The sequence below is a fragment of the Sorex fumeus genome, unplaced genomic scaffold (assembly GCF_029834395.1).
Source record: "Sorex fumeus unplaced genomic scaffold, SorFum_2.1 ptg000001l, whole genome shotgun sequence".
NCBI classification, from domain to species: domain Eukaryota; kingdom Metazoa; phylum Chordata; class Mammalia; order Eulipotyphla; family Soricidae; genus Sorex; species Sorex fumeus.
Genome location: NW_026606058.1, coordinates 6,021,396 through 6,043,276, shown reverse-complemented (window position 1 = coordinate 6,043,276; position 21,881 = coordinate 6,021,396). Strand labels below are relative to the sequence as shown.

The following is a 21,881-nucleotide window of genomic DNA, read 5'->3' as shown; positions in this document are numbered from 1 at the left end:
AATCCAGCTTCAGAGGGACCGGAAAGACCCATGCATCTGGTTTGCACTTAAAAAAGAGTTACATTATGACCTTTTTCAAGCCCATTGTTCTCTCTCTCTCTCTCTCTCTCTCTCTCTCTCTCTGTGTGTGTGTGATACAAACACCTCTAATTCCTCTGTGAATACTATAGATTCTTTGGAATTTAAATGTGTGTGTGAACTGGTTTACTCATGCATGTCTTACAGATTCAGAATGAATCTCTACTTTGAGAACCAACATATCTGAAAATGTGTCGCCAGCAAAGGGGTGCTTCCCAGAAAGGGACATGAATACATGGAAATAGCAAACCTCATACCTGTTTCCCGATGGAGGGCCTCGGTCTGGAGATTCAGATGTGTTCCACAGTCACAGTTCCCTTTCAACCCAGGAAACTTTGAATATTTATAAGTCCAAATTACTAATCTGGATGCTGAAATATTCAGAGATAAGTAAGGTAGTCCCTCTCTTCTAGAATTCACGTGTGAAGCACAGTACCTTCAGATGGCAGGGGTGTAGTCGGAATGCACTGAACGGAGACATCCAGTCACATAGAGCGAGGGTTGGGGAAGAGGCATAGACTCTGGGTCCACATCCTGAGCCAACACGCAAAGACTCAGATTCTATGCAGGAACTACGTAGATGCCTCAGTGATAAGCTGCATTTGAAATCAAAGACCTTTGATTCTTCCTCTGTGTACCTCATGTCTGTGTCTGTGCTGATTATAGGTTAGATTGTTTTATCTTATCATGCCTACATCACAGAATACTCGGGGAAAAGTAACAGTAGCTCAAAAGTTCTGTTCAGGAAACCTGAGGTATTCAGTGTTACAGAACTGTGAACTGTGTTACTGAGACTCGTCCACCCCTTTCATTCATTCTCCTTCTCCTTGTTTAGGACTTTTCCAGAGGCTGCTCCCTGCGCATTGTGTTACAGCTAATCAAATGTAGAGCAGATATGAGAATCCAGTAGAAATTAGATTTACAAATATGTGAAGGAACATAACTCTTCCCTAAACAAGGATTTTTGTTTCATTAAATGTGAGTTCAGGGCTGGAGAGATAGCACAGCGGGTAGGGCGTTTGCCTTGCACACGGCCGACCCGGGTTTGATTCCCAGCATCCCATATGGTCCCCTGAGCACTGCCAGGGGTAACTCCTAAGCGCAGAGCCAGGAGTAACCCCTGTGCATCGCCGGGTGTGACCCAAAAAAGCAAAAAAAAAAAAAAGTTCAGGGGCTGGAGCAATAGCACGGCAGGTAGGGCCTTGCACACGGCCGACCTGGGTTCGATTCCCAGCATCCCATATGGTCCCCCAAGCACTGCCAGGAGTAATACCTGAGTGCAAAATCAGGACTAACCCCTGTGCATCGCCGGGCGTGACCCAAAAAGCAAAAAAATAAAGGGTGGGGGGATCAGTTCAGTTAATGTCCTGTAGCAAGGTATTCCCATTCATTGTTAATCGATTTGCTCGAGCAGGCACCAGTAACGTCTCCATTGTGAGATTTGTTGTCACTGTTTTTGGAGTATCGAATACGCCACGGGGAGTTTGCCAGGCTCTGCCAGGCGGGCGAGATACTCTCGGTAGCTTGCCAGGCTCTCTGAGAGGGGCGGAGGAATCAAACTCAGGTCGGCCCAGGTTGGCCATGTGCAAGGCAAACACCCTACCTGCTGTGCTGTCACTCCAGCCCCAGTTCAGATCATCGGCTTTTATTGTTTTTTAAATATATTTTTAATAAAATAGTAAGTATTGGTAGATCTAACTAGCAAAAACAGAAGTTCTTTCGGGATCCACAGTTTTTAAAAACAAAAAGACCTGGGGCCAGAGAGATATTCCAGCATGTAGGGTACTTCTTTTGCACATTACTGACCCAGGTTCAATCCTGGGCCTCCCATATGGTTCCCTGATTCCCATGTATGGTCCATTAGTGCAGAGCCAGGAGTAACCCCTGAGGGCCATCTGCTGTGGCCCAGAACAAACAAAAAGAGGTCTCAAGGCCTAAGAGTTGTAAAATTATGAAAAAAAAATGATAGACCGGATTTGTGCTCTGCCATGTGTTTAAGATTATGTGTTGTAATTTTAAATTTTCATTTTCTTAAACCAGGCGTATTTACATATATTTATGCTGGTTTCTATTGCTCGGGTTGAGCAAATTTATTCCAGTCGGTTACAAAGCAAAAGGTCGCAGCTTTGACACTTGCTGTGTGAATATTTTAACGTAGGTTGGATTGCCGATCTCATTCTGTCTTATCACTAAAGTTGCCTTTCTTTACAATATGTAACTTTATAATCTACTGAAGGCCAAGGACTGTTTATTCTCAGGTCCCAGAATACTTTCCGAAAGACTATGTTTACTGTTTCACTTAACAAGGCAAATCATCTGATAGAGGCAAGGTATTTATGCACTAAAGCTGAAAAATGAAAGTGAACACATAAATATAGAAATTAGTAGATATTACTGCATTCCTGTGTACGTGTTAATGCTGGGACCTCTGGTGCTTATAAGACATTAGAGATCCAGGGGAGCCCATCGGTAGGGCGTATGCTAAATCCGGGTACTGTTCCTGGCACGTCCTGGTTCCTCCCTGCACATGGCTGGGCTCAGTCCTGAAGACACTCCTCCTGGCGCTTTTCTGTGTTGTGGTAGAATTTCTCTTTCTAGGATACTGTGTCCTGAGCGGCCCTGGCAGCGCCGAGTGGCCTGGTTGGCCCAGCGCTGCGGGCCTGAACAGCACCACATCCTTGGCCCTTGCATTGAGCCAGTGACCTGCTCTATTGAGAACCGCCCTAGGTGCCCTGGGCCTCCTGAGCACTGCTTGGGAACCCCTTCCCTCCCTCACCTCCGACCCTGCAAAAAGTCATTAACAGTAGATCTGTCTGTTGTCTCTCGTAAGTCAGATAACTAACTTATAAAAATTTAGATAATAGCACAATTTGGGGGTAGTGTCAGTAGCTTTGGAAATAGAGGGACCGGGAAGTAGCTCAAGGGGCTGAAGCACTTGTTTTTTGTGAAGAAGCACTGGGTCCCCTCCTGGCACCACCTGGTCCCAGAGCACCAGAGTTAGTGCTCCCGCTCCTCCCCCCTCCGCAAAAAAAAAAAAAAAAGTGCATATAGAGAGGGAGAACTAAAATAAATACAGATCTTGACTTGCAAATTAAAACGTATGTAAGGTCTGTTGTCTTTGACCTCTCAATTTATATAGGTGGATGTTCCCAAGTTTAAAGCATACCAGACAATACACTCATACTACCTGGTATATTTTTCACAGGCAGTATGATACTATGATAACTATGATACTACATTAACAGTAGGCTGGGTTTCTTTTTTTTATTAGATTTATATATGGTAGATTTCTTATTAAGTGTTCTTAGTTGTATATGACTCTCCTTTGTAGAGAAAGAATGCAGAACACGGAAAGTCAGGGTTCTGCCTAGGTACTACTTTGTAGATTAGAAAAATGAGTTCCATAGACCTGGGAAAACTATTAACATGCCCAGAAGGGGGTATGATTAGAACCCAAGCCTTCTACATTTTGCTTAATGTATGTGGTATTACCTATTGTGGCCTTGATGGTTCAGAGTTGCTTTTTATATAGTTAGGTTCCCTGAAAGCTTTTCTTCACAATCTAATAATTGGTAATTACAATTTAAGAAAGTAGTCTGAAACAGAAACAATTACCGACCTTCCCAGAAATCTCAGAATCGGAGTCCAGCTTCACATTTGCCTGTCACTGATTGGCGGGTAATTCTAAGCTGTCTTCTGTTGGTCATTTCCCCTCTCTCAGTCTTTATCATATCTTCCAGGTGAGCAGCTTCTTAAATAAATCCAGACTGCAGACCTCTGCCTGGCGTAGGGGTCTCAGAACACTCGTTTTAAGGAATTAGCCATTAAAAATGCCTGAACTTCCCAGGCAGTTTCCCTGTTCCTTCCTGGTTCCACAGAGCATGCATAACACTTGGTTATTTTCCTCCTGAAAGGAAAATTCTTTGCAAGTTGCAGCCATTACTGACTCTTGTCTTCTCAATGCTGATCCTTCAGTAATGGCCCAGTAAGATTTTGAAGGTGTGAACATCTGTTTTGTAGGCCTGTTGTTACTTAGACTGTCTCTTTTTTTCAATAAAGGAAAACATTTGTACTATAAAGCATTATTAATTTGATTACTTGTATCTCGGTCATGTTTTCGGCCCTCACATGCCTTCATTTGATCCTAAAGGATTATTCAAGCATGGAATATGAACACCTTCCTTTATCAATAATGTCATTTATATCAGTCAGTAATATATAGTGGAGACCGCATAGAAAAATGACCTTAGCTTCTTATTGTAGTAAAGAAGCAGTTCTTTGGGGATAGTAAAAGATAAAATCAGGTCCATTTGTAAATTCACTTTACAGGAGTCGATTATAACAGTTATGTATATCCTTTATTTCTCTAGTTATAATCGCTGGTTATGTCAAGCCCGATCTGAGGATCTGTCTGACATTGCTTCTCTAAAAGCCTTATACCAAACAGGTAACTAAAATTTTTTTTTTGCTAATTAAGAACCCTATCTACTAGCCTGTTTTGGGAGACTTTATTTTTCCTTGAATTTGTTCATTTTATCATACAAAAGCTTTTGTTAGTAATGAAAATATTTTTTGCTCATCCAGTATTTAAAATAACAGTGAAGCCTATAACATTAACAACTTGTGACTTTGCATTGGCCAATTTCATTTTTTGTGCTGTCCTTTTTCCTTTGCATGTATAAATCCTCGGGTTTAGTTCCCAGCAACACACACACACACACACACACACACACACACACACATACACACAAATGCTCCCATGTATCCCACCCCATACTATACCACACACACAGTTCCCTGCGAAAAATATATAATACCATACACAAACACTTTTTTTTTTGCCTTTAAAGGTACCATGTGTTCGCTCACAAATTCAGATCTTACTTAAGTATACATTATGCCAAGTTCTTAGATCACATTCAAATATATCTGTTATAATTCAGTTACAGATTATATATTCAGTTAAATGTATTCACAGGCAAGACTGATTTCTAGTTTGAATTCTATTTCTTTTTTCCTGGATTGCCCGTGTTGATAAAAATTGGAATTGGATTTAAGCAGAAAGCTGTTTCTGAAAAAAAAAATCTTTATTTCAAAAGCTTACCTTTGGCTGTCCCAGATTAAAATACTGTGAGGAGACATTAAAGTCCTTGTGAAGCTTAAAAAATAAGGTTTTCCCTAAGTAAAAGAAAAGCTGAAGGTGAAGTTTGAGGGGAAAAAATTGTCAAAACCCAGGACAGATACTAATCTTGGTCATTTCTGGGTGCTGACTGCATTTCCTTTTTATAGGTGTTGATAACTGTGGCCGCACAGTGATGGTGGTTGTCGGAAGAAACATTCCTGTAACGCTAATAGATATGGACAAGGTAAGCAGGAGTTGGCGCTGTTTCCCAAATCAGGCTTACTTTAAAAGTAAGTGGAACAGGAGTTGAGAATTGGGCTTGGATTATGAAGTGGAGTGGAACTGAGCATCTGATAGAGTGGCAGTGGAGGACGAGCCCCTGGTTCGGCAAGTATCAGTTCAGTAAGTTAAGGATTTAGTTCCGTTCTAGGAGAAACAAAAATATTCAAATACCCCGATACAATCTCTCACACATGCAGCTTCTGTGTTGGGGTATGGTGGTTTTTTGTTTGGAACCACTCAGTATAAAAATTGGCTAGCCAGTTCTACTAGTTTTAAAAACTGAAAAATTCACTTTCCAGCATCAGTGTGAAAGGAGAAACCAGAGTAGTTAACCCAAGATGGCATAATTGGAAAATAAAAGTAATAAAATGTTCAACTTGCTTATAGTCCAAGAAAAGTGAATTAAAGGAACATTTTTGCCTTCAAAATTTGCCAGAACTTTTGAATAGCCATAATTATCAAAGATAAACTGAAACTATAAGCGTAATCACGCTGAGTATTGCTGGGGATGTCACCTATAGACCAGAAAAACAGAAAACACTAAAACACAATTGTGCAAGCAGATAATTGTTAGGTATCTGGCAAATCCTTAGACTTTTGGTCAATCGTGTTAACTTAACCAGACCTGTCATGTTAACCCAAAATTGTAGCTCTGTAGCACTGTCCTCCCATTGTTTATTGATATGCGCAAGCGGGCACCAGTAGTAACATCTCCATTGTGAGACTTGTTGTTACTGTTTTTGGCATATTTAATACACCACAGGGAGCTTGCCAGGCTCTGCAGTGCAGGCGGGGTACTCTTGGTAGCTTGCTGGGCTCTCCGAGAGCACTGTAGTACTGTCTTCCCGTTGTTCATCGATTTGCTTGAGCGGGCCAGTGAAGTCTCACAACAATTTGTGAGACTTGTTGTTACTGTTTCTGGCATATCGAATACATCACGGGTAGCTTGCCAGGCTTTGTTGTGCGGGTGGCTTGCCAGGCTCTCTGAAGGGGCGGAGGAATCGAACCCTGGTCGGCTGTGTACAAGACATATGCCCTACCCGCTGTGCTATGGCTCCAGCCCACCCAAAATTGTGATTTAAATTCTTACCCTGAGATTATGGTTTATCCACAAATGGAGAATTTGAAGAATCTTAATTGTACTCTGAAGGATACAATTAAGTACAATATATAGCCGTTTGATAAGAGCAGAAAACATAACAAAAAAGCAAGAACACAGAGGAAAGACTCAACTGATAGAAATTGTATCATTAATAGGTTTTTATTTGTGGTCATTGTATACTTAATCGGTGTGACATTTCTGGCATTTAAAAATGAAATTCATGTCGGGGCTGGAGTGATAGCACAGCGGGTAGGGCGTTTGTCTTGCAAGCAGCCGACCCGGGTTCGATTCCCAGCATCCCATATGGTCCCCTGAGCACCGCCAGGGGTAACTCCTGAGTGCAGAGCCAGGACTAACCCCTGTGCATCGCCGGGTGTGACCCAAAAAAAAAAAAGAAAAAAAGAAATAAAAAAAAATAAAAATGAAATTCGTGTCTCTCTTCTTTAAAATAACATTTCATGGGAGTTCATTCTAGGTAGCAATTGGAAAGAGACCTTGCTTTTTTTTTTTTAACTGCTCTTCTCTGTTCAGTAGTTATTTAATCCTAATCCATGTTGATGTAATGCCCAGGACTTCCCTAGAAAGGAAATTGGAAATAGCTGATTGATAGTAGTTCTTCAGTTGTTGCCTCTCAGTTTTCTCTGACTATTCATAGCTAAATAGCCCTGCTCAGATGACATCTCTGTGTTATAGAAAGAGTATTTTTCAAGCCTTCTGGGCTGGAGCAATAGCACAGTGGGTAAGACGTTTGCCTTGTACGCAGCCAGCCCGGCCGAGCCAGGTTCGATTCCCCCGCCCCTCTCGGAGAGCCCGGCAAGCTACTGAGAGTATCTCGCCCACGTGGCAAAGCCTGGCAAGCTACCAGTGACGTATTCAGTATGCCAAACACAGTAACAACAAGTCTCACGATGGAGATGTTACTGGGCCCGCTCGAGCAAATCGATGAACAACGCGGGGACAGTGTTTGTTTGGACAGTGTTTCCTGGGTCTTCTTAAATCTGACTTTCTCTGAGCTCTGGAAATGCTGTGTGGCCCACTGCATGTGCTGGCTAGACTCAGATCAGCGTTAAGAAATTCAACCTTCGGACTGGAGTGATCGTGTAGTGGGGGGCGCTGACCTTGCCTGTGGCCAACCTGGGTTTGATCTCCAACACCACATACGGTTCCTGCAAGACACCGTGAGCAGCAGCTCCTGAGTGCAGCCAGGAATAAGCCCAGAGCACAGCCAGACGTGGAGAGGGAGGGAGGGAGGGAGGGAGGGAAAGGAGAGAGAGAGGAGAGAGAGAGAGATTAATTTTAAACATCCTTTTAAAAATTAATTTTGGATGCAGCGACTACCTGTGTCAATAGGGACTAGGAAAAAAGAAATTTCAAGAACGGTTCAAAGTCCTGAAATTTTATTTCTCATGATTTTGACATCATTATCTCAGAGAGGGGCAAACACGGGCTTGTTTCCTTTTTCTGTTTTGTCTTCTGAACGACTGCCAGCTTTATTTTCACACGGGTTTTCCTGAGGCGTTGCAAATGTCACTTGTCCTGAAGTCGTGGCTTCCTGCTGTCTCACTGATCTTGACGCAGTGTCCACCTCGATCTCACTGATCTCGACGCAGTGTCTACCTTGACGCAAGCTCCGGCTTGCCCCACAGCCCCCTCAAGTTCTTACTTCTGTTTATGTTGTCTCAAGAGGTGCTTCCATTGGGAATTATCTGATCACTTTCTTCTTTTAAAAAAAGACTGAGGGGCCGGAGTGATGCTGCAGCAGGTAGGGCACTTGCCTTGCTCGCAGCCTAACTTGGTTCTGTCCCCAACACCACCTCTGGTCCCCTGAACCCTGCCAGGGAGTGAAATCTGAACACAGAGCCGGGATAAGCCCTGAGCACTGCTGGGTGGGGCCCTGATCAGACAACAATAACAAAAAGAGAACCGTGTCTTGAGAGATTCGCCCCCCTGCACAGGACAAAAGTCAGATTGCTCTCCAGGCTGTGTCCCTCTCTCCTTCCTTGGGCCCTGTGGGAGACCACTGGAAGTGATCCTTATACTGGTCTCTCTGTCCCCCCAGGCACTGTTATACTTCATTCATGTCATGGACCACATTGCTGTGAAGGAATATGTGTTGGTCTATTTCCACACACTGACCAGCGAGTACAATCACCTGGACTCCGAGTTCCTGAAGAAACTCTACGACGTTGTTGATGTCAAGTTAGTCCTTTTTGCAATTTGTCAAGAGCAGAAAACAGCATCTTCCCTCATGTTACTGAGTAGTCAAAAGCAGTGCTGTATAATTTGTGAAAGGATATTTGATATCACAGTTTTCTTTGTATGTGGAATAGATATTCGGATTATTCTTCCAGTTTCAGTACTTGTGCTGCCATCGTGAGCACTAGATATTCTGATCGTTTTTTTAAGCTCCTTAACCACGAATTTTATTTTGCATTTAAGTAAAAAGTGATGTGTAAACTCTCCTTTTAAATGCTTTGAGAAGGATCTGGGGTCATTACCAATCTTTGCATAGAAAATAACCAAAAGTGCCATCTTCTGCTTAAATGTTGTGTTACACTTATCATAATATATTTCTAACATTTTATTTGAGCCAGTGGAGTATCAGTTTATTAATCCCAAAGATTTTATACTTAAAAACGCCATACTTAAAAATGATTTACAAGGACTGGAGAGACAGCACAGTGGGTGAGGTGCTTGCCCAACCTGGGTGTGATCCCTAGTACCTGATGTGTCCTCCAAGCCTGCCAGCAGTGATTCCTGTGCACTGGGCCAGGAGCAAGTGCTGAGCACAGCTGGGTGTGGTTCAAATGCAAAAACAAAACTAAACAAAAATGATAATACAGTGTTTGTTAAATACTTGACTTTGCTCTTCCTCTAAGTGGCTCTTCCACACCAAGAGAAGTACTATCCTGTAAAAGAGAGAGGTTAGATAATGAAATGTTCTCCCTCTTGTTCTTGAAATGTCACCTAAAATTCACAATGTAATTGAGATGTTTGAGAAATCTTATTTCACATGTGTATATAATTTATACTCAGGCAACAAATGAATTGTCCTAAATGTTGACTGGTCTCCGACATGACTTACACGGATCCTGTTTTGATTTTGAATCAGGTACAAGAGGAACTTGAAGGCTGTTTATTTTGTTCATCCAACATTTCGCTCAAAGGTACAGTATTTTTTGTTTTTCGCTAACTCTTGAATTTAAGTCCACTGCATACCGGCAAGGTAGATTTCGGCATCTGATTTTACAGTCACCATTGTGGCTACGAATCTTCCTGTATAACTTTCCCGCTAATTGGTCTTGAGTCGTGGTTCTTCTGTTTTGGCTCTTTATAACTCTAGGGTCTTTGTAGGGTCTTTGGCACTGTGAAACTCTAGGCAACCCTCAGGAGCCGTTTACCTCTCAGCCCTTGAGTCTTCGTTCTCTATTCCTCTTTGCTCGTTCTGTTGCTATAGAACATTTTTCTTCCTCTCCTTATGACTAATTTCTGTCTGTCCTTTCAGTCTCAGCTCAGCAATTGCTTTTTTTTTTTTTTAAAACAAAACAAACTGTGTGTGTGTGTGTGTGTGTGTGTGTGTGTGTGTGTGTGGCCAGATAGTACAATAGTACAGCAGATACGAGACTTGCCTTGCATGCTGCTAACCAGGTTCAATCCCCGCACTCCATTTGGTCCCCTGAGCACCACCAGGAGTGATCCCTGAGCACTGAACCAAGAGTAAGCCTTGAGAGAAGTTGAGTGTGGATCAGAAAGAAAGCCCAAAAAAGCCTTTTATGTCCAGTACTGTGACTAGTAGGTACTCCTTTAATTGTTATATTTTTCCTTCTAATTGCATGTGTGTGTTATGTGTGTGTGTGAGAAAGTGTGGGAGTGGTGTGTGTGTGTTTGTGTGTGTATGTGTGTGTGTGTGTTGTGCTGGAGATTACATCCAGGACCTCACAGGGCAACACACAAGCTCTACCATTACAATTCTGTCTTACAATAGTATCTAATTCTATATCTTAACCTCATCAGGACATCTTTTTTCAAGAGTTTCCAGCAAATCTTAGCTCATTGTTTTTATTTTTTCTCTTTGGACAGCCTCAAACTCTTGTTTCATCGCTTCAGCAGCCTGTCAGTACCTGAAATCATAGCCTCTTCCTTGTTCAGCATGCTGGCGATCAAAATCTGATTTGGAAATAACCCATCATTCTGCCTTCTTCCCTCCTGTCTCTGGGTTCTGAGCACTGGTGGGGAAACCCTGGAGCCTAGTGACTCGGCTTGCCCTGTGGAAGCCTCCACTGTGTCCCGACCAGGGGTCTGTTTCGTCCCTCAGGCGCTCAGGGCACGGCCCACCCGCATGCCTCACTCCATCACAGGTCCTGGCTTGGTCCTTTACTGAGAATTTAGAAAACATCAGTAAAAGTGCCCCATCTCCTTATTCCCACCTCCCAGACAAATTTATTCTTATCATTGGCTCCTTTCCTCTTCGATGGATACATCTTCCTCCCACTGCGGAATACTCGCTCTGCCTGTCCCTGGGATCCTGGAGTGATGACTGTAATGCTTCCTAAGCATTTGCCAAATGTTTCTAGTTACGTGGAACAGCTGAAATTCTATGTGATAAGTAGTAACAGGAAATTGTGTGATGGCTTTGACAACAGTTGTGACAATTTCTTCTTCCGAGCCAGACATATACCTAGTCTGTAACCCAGCAGTTCCTCCGTGAGGCGTTTTACTCAAATGGAATGGAAACCTCCACACATAAAAAGCCTTCAGCGTGGCATTCATAGAAGCTTTAGTCACAGCAACAAGAGCTGGAGACTGCCCAGATGTCCATCAGTAGAATGATGAATAATTAAACTGGAATATTCTTGTAATGGAATATCATTTGGTACTAAAAGAGAATGTGCTAGTGTACGTAGCATGGAAGAATCTTAGAAACAATCTGTCGGGTAGAATAAGCCGTCCATGTAAGTCATGCTGTAGGGTTCCATTGACAAGAGATTCTGCAGTTAGCTACAGCTAATCCACGGAAGAAAGGAAAGAAAATCAGTTTGCCTCTGGAAAGAGGAAAAAAAGAAGCAGAAGCCAACTTTCTGGTGTAGTGAAAATCTTCATTTCAGTGGGAGTTTTTTGATGCTTGTGCATGAATTTGAATAAATCGCAAAAGCACGCCTAAACTCTGGGCAGGTCATCAAAAGTCAGTTTTATGGCAGAAAGTCTAAACAAACACTGACCTGTTCTGTGGTTCTGTGGTGCTGAATGAGGTTCCCCAGGCGTTGTCAGGTGCCGCCTGAGCCCCAGTGCCACTGGGGATGAGATTATCTCCCACATGGCAGGGCCCATGAAGGTACATGAAGGTACCGGCAGGGGAACAAAGGCACGCGGATCCTGGGGCTGAGATCTCCAAGCCTACTCGGATCGGGGCTGAGCATCCTCCACCCAGATCCTCCAAATTCCAGTAGGTGGGGGTCACACCCACCAACTGGCTCCCTGGCACCATGTAATCCCATCAACAGCCAAGACTCAGAGACTATAAAACCCAGCTCCCAGAAGCGCTCTTATCATCTCATTCCTACTTTGGACAAACTGGCAGGCTACCGAATGTAACCTGCCCACACGGCAGAGTCTGGCAAACTCCCCGTGGCGTACCCAATATGCCAAATACCAGTAACAATGAAGGGTCTCATTCTCCTAACTCTGAAAGAGCCTCGAATATGGCACTTTTTTAAAAATCTCAGGGCTAGGACGAAGGAGACGTTACTGGGGCCTGCTCGAGGCAATCGACGAACAACAGGATGGTTGTGATTGTGTGATTGTGATGGCCACCCCTTGGATGTCCTGTATCTCCTGAGTACCACTTGCCAATAATAAATATTTTTTTTAATTTTAGTGAAAATTATTTAAAGATTTAGTTTAATTAATATGTAAATTTAAGTATTTTAGTGAAAATGATTTCATTTCAAAATAAAATACAAACACTGTCTTCCCGTTGTTTATCGATTTGCTCAAGTGGGCCAAGTAACATCTCCATTTTGAGACTTGTTGGTCCTGTGTCTGGCATATCGAATACGTCACGGGTAGCTTGCCAGGCTTTGCTGTGCAGGCGAGATTCTCTCAGTAGCTTGCTGGGCTCTCTGAGGGGGCGGAGGAATCGAACCCAGCTTGGCCAGGCTGGCTGTGTGCAAGGCAAACGCCCGACTGCTGTGCTATCGCTCTAGCCCTATTTCAAAATAAATTTTAAAATATTTTAGTGAAAAACCTTCCCCTCACTCCTCCCTCCTCATACATAGGTCCTAAAGTCAAAATGAACAGTTCCCTCATCCACAACACCAGAGCCAACACATAGCTGTCCTTCCTGTTACATACATGGATGGATAGTACCCAAAATTTTGGTATTAGCACCAGTAGCTTGGCCATCAACCGGAAGTCGCTTCAGCTCGAAGATAGTGCTAGGTCATGCAGGGACTGAAGCACAGACGTAGAAAGTGAAAGCCATCACATAACTTCCTAACAGTTTTGTCCTGGAAGGGTAACTTGAATGAATAAAAGGCATGTGATGAAATGAAACTTACCATTCTTTTGTACTAAATCAAAACCAAAAATAGGATCTTTGTCATCATAAAATCATGTGATGAGCTTAAGGGGTAATAAAACAATAAAACCATCCTGTTCTGATTTCCAAACTCAGATCTTTCGCAGGCCATGCGACCCAAGAGATTATAAATTGACAGCTTATATAAATCACTACTGCTTTACTTTTTGAAGTGTACTAACCAGAAGGCGGCTGACACGGCAAAACCTGGCAAGCTCCCAGTGGCGTATTCGATATGCCAAACTCAGTAACAAGTCTCACAGTGTTACCTGGCCCGCTCGAGCAAATCGATGAACAACGGGCGGACAGTGACGGTGACTAACCAGAAGCAAACTAAGTGGACTTTGTGAGTGCCCGTGTTATGTGACCAAGCTTTTTCTAGTTGATAGTTTGCAATTCTATTTTTCTAGACTTTGCAATAGTGAGTAATTAGATGAAAGAATATCTATCATTGACAAAGCATTAGGAAGCTTGCCACTTTGGGGCTGTTGGGATAGAACAGGGACTATAGAATACCAACACCCTTAGGATCAGTAGTGTGTGTGTGTGTGTGTGTGTGTGTGTGTGTGTGTGTGTCAGTGTGTCAAAGAGACATACTGGGGCTGGAAGGGGAAATGGGGTCATTGGTGGAAGGATTAGTGCTGGAACATTGTATGCCTAAAGTCCAACCATGATTCATTGTGATTCACAGAAACTAAATAAGAAGTGTGCCCTTGTGTGCGTGTCTGTTTCCAGAGTTTTAAATTTTTTCTTGTTTCAAACTGTAGATTCTAAGTGATACAAGTTAACCTAAATGATGTTTGTAACTTGTTATAAATAATTGAAAATTAAAACTTAAATTAAGTAACATTAAACATTAAGTAACAGTAAAATTAAAACTTAAATTAACTTAAAAACAAAGTAAAAAATGCATCCCACATAGAAAACTTTTAACTTTATTTCCATTTCTGTCTGCTTTGAATATTTTCTCCTCTGATTCTTGGAGGATGTAAATTATGAAAGTAATGGAAACAAATGCAATGGAGAAATAGTTGTTTTTTTTTTTTTTTAATTCTTCCCTCACCGAACTTTCTCTTTGATATTGTCACTATTCACTGTGTCAGTCTGGGATGGCATATTCAAGGAACCCAGAACAATATTGAAAGGGGCATTAAAAATCATTGAAGTAGTAAATTTGGCCAGAGAGAGTACAGCAGGTAAGGCACTTGCCTTGCACGCCATCAACCCATGCTCAGTCCCTGGCACTCAGATGGTCCCTTGAGCCCACCAGGAGTGTTTCCTCGCCACAGAGCCAGGAGTAAGCCAGACGACTGCTTGGTGTGGCCCAACCACCTCCCCAGTCCCCACCCTGTGCCCCCTCAGCCAAAAAAAAAAAAAAAAAAAAAGACTTGCTCTTTATAGTGTGTTCTCTTTTGAGTATGTAGCACTGTCCTCCCATTGTTCATTGATTTGCTCGAGCGGGCCCAGTAATATCTGCATTTTGAGACTTGTTGTTACTGTGTATGGTGTATCGAATATGTCACGGGGAGCTTGCCAGGCTTTGCTATGCAGGTGAGAGCTTGCTGGGCTCTCCAAGAAGGGCGGAGGAATCGAACCCGGCTCAGCCGGGCTGGCTGCACGCAAGGCAAACGCCCCACCCCACTGTGCTATCGCTCCATCCCTTGAGTATGTATTTTGCTTATTTGTCTCTGTTTCTTTGCTTGCTTATTTCCACTCTGGAGAAGCCTGTGTTTTGTCTTGAACCCGCATTTCTCCCCTTCTTTCCCCTCCCATCTTTCTATATAAGTTTCAACAAAAGCCTTTTTGTTTCACCAAAAATAAAGAAGTTCAAAAACTCCTATTCCCCTTTGTTAAACCTTTCAGTACATACTGAAATCGGTACTTTCTGTGTCGGGCATTAATTAGACTTTGTGGTATTGAGTTAGCTAATCCCCGCTCTAGGAGCTTACCGTCTGTTTAGAGAATGAAGAGGTGAACAAACACTGCTGCTGGAACGCTTAAAGGAAGTTCCCTTTCCAGCTCAGAGTGGAAAAGGGATCAAAAAGAGCTTCCTTGGTGAAATAAAATCTCATCTGAATCAAGGAAAAGGCAGTATATAAAAAGGCAGCCCTGTGAATTTCCTAAAGGGCTGCGGCGAGAGATGTCTCGCCGTCTAAGTTCGGTAGTCTCATGCCGCGTCCCCCACCCCGGGGAGGCCGATGGCGATGGGCAGGCGAAGAAAGGGACAAGGGCCAGGCTGGTCGGCATCAGTTGTAGTTATTCCAGTCTCCTCTCCATTCTCCTCTGATACTCCTGCTTCTCTCATCTCTGGATCCCCCTCATCATCCTCTTGGGTCCTGCTCCTTCATCCTTCCCCTTCCTGCTTCTGCCTCCCCATTCTACTTCATTCTCCTTCAGGATCCTACTTCATTCTCCTCCTCGCTCCTCTGGCCCCCTCTTCCAGCCTTAGTTAAATCCCAAAGCATCAGGAGTTGGGGCTTACACATAGGTGTGGTCATACAATCAAAGGAGGTCAAGTCCTTCCCTCAGGGGAAGCTTCTTCTGGGACAGATTCTCATCCAGCAGGACGACCCCCCACCCAAGAGCGGAATCCCATGGGTGTTTTTCTCCTCTCTTTGTCCAACAAACATATAAACATAATATTAATCATTTTGTATGGACACAGTAAGCGATACATTAAGCTTATAGGATTGCTCTCCTGGGGCCTATAGATCTGGGCTTATCTGTGCTCTCTTCCCCTAACGGTCTATCACCTTTTCCCCTAGGCTCTGTTAACTCGTAAGGTCGCATCATTCCAAGGACACTTGACTTGTATTCACGAATTGCCTTTCTTCTCTCCTTATGTCTTTTGAATAGCTTACTTTAAAGCAATGTCCTTTTTGTGTAGACACAGGAAGACAGTTAATATTATGCTTTTGTAACTTGGGAGTTAATTGACTGAGTAATATTCACTCCTGGGCATCTGTTTTCTCGACTTAAGCCTCAGTTGCCCTTAGTTCCTAGCACCCCAAAAGCAGGGTCCCGACGAGGGACTGGATGGACCCAGGGCAAGCTGTGAGCTACCCTGGCATCAAAAATGGCCAGGCCAAGCGCCACAATACTTAACTGTAAGTTAAGAGCACGGTCATGGACAAACTCTGTCATGGTCCAAAAAGTAACGATGAGATTAGGACCCTGCTAGGTTTAGGAAAGACTGATCTGACCTGAGCACTGTAGTGACTTGGGAGCACTGCCATAAACCTAAGCTCACTATGGCAAGGCAGAAAGGACAAACCAGTGTTATCCTACAGTTAATCTCAGGGGCGTTGATATCAAAATCCCCCACTCCCCTGTACCTTTACAACTTTTCTCCAAATAGCCACTCCTTGCATCGAGAGTCATCTCTTATTTTCTGGGCTGTTCAGTGTATTCAATACATGTTAAGAATTCTTACAGTCTAGCACATCTAATTGAATCTGTGCTCACTTTCGAGTATGAATCAGTTGTTACTGTATATCACATACATACAAACATACATACTCCACCACAAAATGCTTAAAGCACAGATTAGCCAGTTGAGGTTTAATTTCTTGCACAAATATATCTCCTGATATACCTTGAGTTTCTTCTCTGTTCTCACCCCACAGTCTTATTTTCTCAAGCTCTTTCAAAAATCTTTAAAATCATCAGGTGCTTCCATAGTTCTTTACTGTTTTATCAACTATCTCTAGCTGTTTAAAGAACTCCTAATCTGAAATTTTCACTAATCTGGTTTGCAGAAATTGGTGTCACTTTGGTATTAGAAATTAATGTTGAAAAAAAAAATACTGGTTTGGGATTTTTTTTTTCTTTTTGGGTCACACGCGGCGATGCACAGGGCTTACTCCTGGCTCTGTGCTCAGGAATTACTCCTGGCAGCGCTCAGGGGACCATATGGGATGCTGGGATTCGAACCTGGGTTGGCCGCATGCAAGGCAAACACCCTACCCGCTGTGCTATTGCTCCAGCCCCTGGTTTGGGGTTTTTGAAGCTGACTTTATTCTAACAAGTGCCAAGTACTTCCCTGACACATCCTCCCTCCAAATAAATTTTGTACTGTGGGAAAGGAGGCCGTACAGAGAGTAATGTTTGAGGCCTGTATCAGTTTTTGGTAGTGTCACCAAGAGAACAGCCTTAAAAGTCATAAGACGGCTCTTACTGGTTAATCCTTTTCTATGTACTTGAGAAGGCATGGTTCTCTCTACCTTGTAAAACTCTATGCTATTGGTTTTTGTTTGTTTGGGGGGGGGGGGGCTACACCCAGTAATTCTCAGGGATTACTCCTGGCTTTGCACTCAGGAATAACTCCTGGTGGTGCTTCAGGGACCATATGGGATGCCAGGGATTGACTCCAGTTGACGGTGCGCCAGGCCAGTACCCTCCCTGCTAGGGTTTCATTCCAGCCTCTGCTATCCAGTAGCTTTATGATTTTCAAGGACTGTGGAAATTATTAAAATCAGTCTAAGTATCTGATACACTAGAATGTTCTCGGTGAGATTTAAATAGAAGGTCGGTTGGGAGGAGAATCTGTTCGAAATTATAACAGAGTATAGAAACTTAAATAGAGTTTTCATGGAGATTGTTAGTTCACTTCTCTATTTCTGTGCCTTTTGCTAAGTGTGAGGTTGTTTTGGGAGCCTGAAATTTATGAACATGTGAACTATATGAAGGAGTTCGGAAGAATATGGTAGGATAGCAAAGGGATTAACAAAGCGACATCAGTGGCAGTTGTTTGTAATATACACAGTTACACACATGCTGGCATCCTAGGAGGATATACTCCTGCAAATTAAGTAGGGAGAGCAACAATACCGTAATTCCTTCATACAAACGTTTTAAAAGTTTTCTGCAAATGTGGACTAGTTATGATTGTTTAGTTATAATAAGTGAAAAATAATTTGGGAGCTTAGTCTGTGTCAGTACTGTTTGCTCTCAAGAATTCTTTATTTTTTGGACCAACAAATTTTGCTGACTAGTTCTTATAGGAAATTGCATATATAAAAAGTGAAATAAGCAAAGATCATTCCACATTTTCAGAGCCCTTTCAACTTGGATTGACCAAGAAAGAGATGTTTGCCAAGGGGCTGGAGAGATAGTTTGCCAGGTAAAGTGCTTGCCGTGCATTTGCCTGTGCGGTTCAATCCCGGCATCCCATATGGTCCTCTGAGCATTGTCAGGGTGATTCCTGAGTGTAGAGCCAGGAGTGATCACTGAGCAAGAGAGAGACAGAGAGATGTTTGTCAAGTGGCAGCTGAAAAGTAAATGCTCCAAATATAAGCAAAAAAAAAAATTATTTTCAGTCTTACTTGACAAATAAAAAGTTTCTGTGATTCAGAAATATTCAGCAGAGTGCCAGTGACTTTACCAAAGAGTGCAATGGCCTTGAGCACAGCACACGGTAAGAGGACACCTTGCAAACAACACGTACTGCACTTGGAAGCCTATGAGCAAGCCCTAGAACCAGAAACTTGAGGAAGCAAAGCTCATTTCCCGGTTCCCGAGTAATACTCTAGTATGCATCTTTTTTTTGTTTCTGTGTTCATAATTCACTGAAGTAGTTACATAACTCCCTGATGGACTCTGACTTGCACTTTGAAAGACACGGCTTAGCCCGAGATTACTCTGACACCAATTTGACTTTAACAAATGGGACTATATTAAACGATATTTTGTATCAGTTTTAAACTATATAAAAATAATTAATTTATTAAATTAAATTTTTGAATTAATTAATTTAAAATATTAAACTATATTTATTTTGTATCAGTTTTCAAAATCGTGCTTGGATTCCCACCTCAGGCTACTGACTTAAGTTCTTTATCTCTTCTATTAATTCAGGTATCAACATGGTTTTTTACCACCTTTTCTGTCTCAGGACTGAAGGATAAAATCCACCATGTGGACAGCCTGCACCAGCTCTTTTCTGCTATATCGCCAGAACAGATCGACTTTCCTCCTTTCGTCCTTGAATATGATGCCAGGGTAAGGAATGCCTGGAGTTCTCTGTCATGGTGCATCTTAACTGTTCTGTAGAACAGTGCTTCTGAGCAGAATGTCCTTTCATTACAAGATAATACTGACGCATTTAGTCAGTTAGTGTGTTTTAGTAAACTGCAGAGTACCAGTTAGCATTCTTTTCTAACAATAACTTTAGAAAAATACCTTGTCCACAGAGAAGGCTTTTCCCTCCAATAAAATTTTCAGTGATATGCCAGACACAGTAACAACAAAATCTCCAATGGAGACGTTACTGGGCCCGCTCGAGCAAAAATTTTCAGTGAGAATTTTTCGTTTTTTATGTAGATTTGAAACCACTCTTGATTGTATTACTGCTTTTTTTTTTTTTTGGTCCAGTATTGCTCAGGGGTAACTCCTGGCCCTGCACTCAGGGATCACTTCTGGCAGTGTTCAGGGGACCATATGGGATGCTGGGGGATCATTGGATTGGCCATGTGCAAGACATGTGCCCTCTTCACTGCATTATATAGCTCCAGTCCGGTATTACTAATTTTCTAACTATCTTGGGAAGTACCTTCATCTATTATCTTGACATCAATAAGATAATATGGCTCTTCATTTACATAAGCACAGCCACAAGAATCTCTTGATGCACATACTTGTGTTAATTGCAAATCAGGTAGCCTGTCTAGTCTTTGACCTGTTTGAAGTTTATTTTTGTCTGAAAGGACTTAATATGTTTGGAATATCAGCCAGTAGCATTTCTTTATCAGTACCAATTAATACTAATATTAGTTAGTATTAGCATTGGTGTAATCTTAATAGGTTAACATATAATAAGTAGAAGACTTCTTGAATTTTATTAAAGCTCTATATCTTTATTAACAGTATTTAGTAATTTTAAAATAATGAGATGTGTGGTAATTTTAGCAATTTTAAAATAATGAGGTGCTTGGTTGAAAAATCATCTCCTCAGTAAAGTGTGCTCATTCTGTGCCTGTATGCATTAGTCAGGAAATATATTTGAAAATTACATTGTTTAGAATGAATTATTCTTCTCTGTTGTACAAAATGTATTCAGTAGGATAAGCATATAATACATCTTTTTCTTATAGCTTTTCTTTAATCTGTTCCCACGAATGTGAAGATCAAAGTATTTATAAATTTATTGTGGGGTGAAGAGAATTGTCCACAGCTTGCTGTGCTCAGAGGTGACATGTGTGGTGACAGGAATTGAACCCAGGTCAGCTGCACGCAGGGCAAGCGCCTAACCAGCTATCCTTCTAGGCCATTTATTCCATTCTCCCCACGCGCCTGCCCCAGTCTCTCTGAGCCTTCTATTCTGGTCTCACACTGCTCCTCATTTCAGTCTCCTTCTGTCTCTCCTGCTCATCTCTCCACGCTCCATCTTGCAGCTTGGGCTCTCTCTCTCTCTACATGCCTGCTCCTGTATTATTCTTCTGCATTCTTCTCTCTCTGTGCCCCTTGCTAGCCTCTCAGTGGCCGCCCTGCTCTCTCTCTCTCTCTCTCTCTCTCTCTCTCTCTCTCTCTCTCTCTCTCTCTCTCTCTCTCTCTCTCTCTCTCCAGCTCTCCTGTCTCTCCAACTCCCCAGCACCCAGTCGGGTAGCAAAATCAAAATAAGAAAACCCTTCCTGAGGGCCTGCCTAATAGGTATTCTAAAGTCCTTCCTGACTGCCCCAGGCAAAATATCTCCTAAGGTGTTTTTCTCCTTTCTTCAGTCCAAGAACTATCAACATCGTTAGTTTTATATGGACACTGTAAGAGATACCATTGAGGTATCTTGTAGGGCAGCTCACTGGGAACATCTTACCACAGACTCAGACTACAGCACTCAGGCCTGATTAATCATTCCTAACCCCAGCAGGGTCCAAATCTAGTTACTACTTTTTGGATCATGACAGCATTTGCCCATGACCAAGCTCTTAACTTATAGTTAAGCATTATGGCGCTTTGGCCAGGCCCATCTCGATGCCAGGGTAGCACCTAGCTTACCGCTTGCCCGGGTTCCATCCAGTCCCTCGTCAGGACCCTGCTTTTGGGGGCGCTAGGAAGTAAAGGCAGCTGAGGCTTAGGTGAGAGAACTGATGCCCACGAGGAAAATATCACTGGGAGTCACATTACAAAAGCATGCCTTCTTGTGTCCATACAAAAAGGACTTTGTTCTAAATAAACTATGCAAAGGATTTAGGGAGAAGAGAAAAACAATATTCACAAGTCAGCAGAGCACAAAGAAAGAAGTTACAAATAAACACAGAGGAATGGGAGCACTGTGATGGGAGCAACCCAATAAACCTAAACCACCTGAATCTATGCAGGAAGGACAGAGCAGTGTTATCCTACAAAGACCGAAGTATTTAGTGTGTTTTAATGGTTAATTTGTTGTTTCCTGTTCCAGAGAAGATTTAAAATTAGAGCAGCTGGATCATAGCTACAAAGATACTTTAACATGTAGGGGGTCGGGGTTGCCTGGGGATACAGATCAAGTAGCATTCATGCCTGGAGTAAGCAAGGTGAGGTTTCCAGCATTACCTACAAATGGATAAGGTCAATATTTGGAGGAGGAGAAAGAATGTCAGTATGTATTTACTGCAGATTTCTGGAGAAGAAAATGCCTGATTGTTCTTCTTTTGAACTACGTCCCTCTTACTGCTTTCCTTTTTTTTTTCTTTTTTTAAATTTTTATTAGTGAAACACCATGAGGTACAGTTGTAGACTTACAAATT

The 21,881-nt window shown here is 42.5% G+C and overlaps 1 protein-coding gene across 1 annotated transcript in view; it reads left to right on the top strand.

Annotated features, from left to right (window-relative positions):
* Positions 1-21,881, top strand: part of GDAP2 (ganglioside induced differentiation associated protein 2) — a 61,289-nt gene that overhangs the window by 28,951 nt on the left and 10,457 nt on the right. The window contains exons 8-12 of the mRNA XM_056117394.1: positions 4,449-4,525; positions 5,368-5,444; positions 8,644-8,783; positions 9,697-9,751; positions 19,018-19,161. Of these exons, the coding sequence (XP_055973369.1) occupies positions 4,449-4,525; positions 5,368-5,444; positions 8,644-8,783; positions 9,697-9,751; positions 19,018-19,161 (493 nt within the window). The remainder of the gene's footprint in view (positions 1-4,448; positions 4,526-5,367; positions 5,445-8,643; positions 8,784-9,696; positions 9,752-19,017; positions 19,162-21,881) is intronic.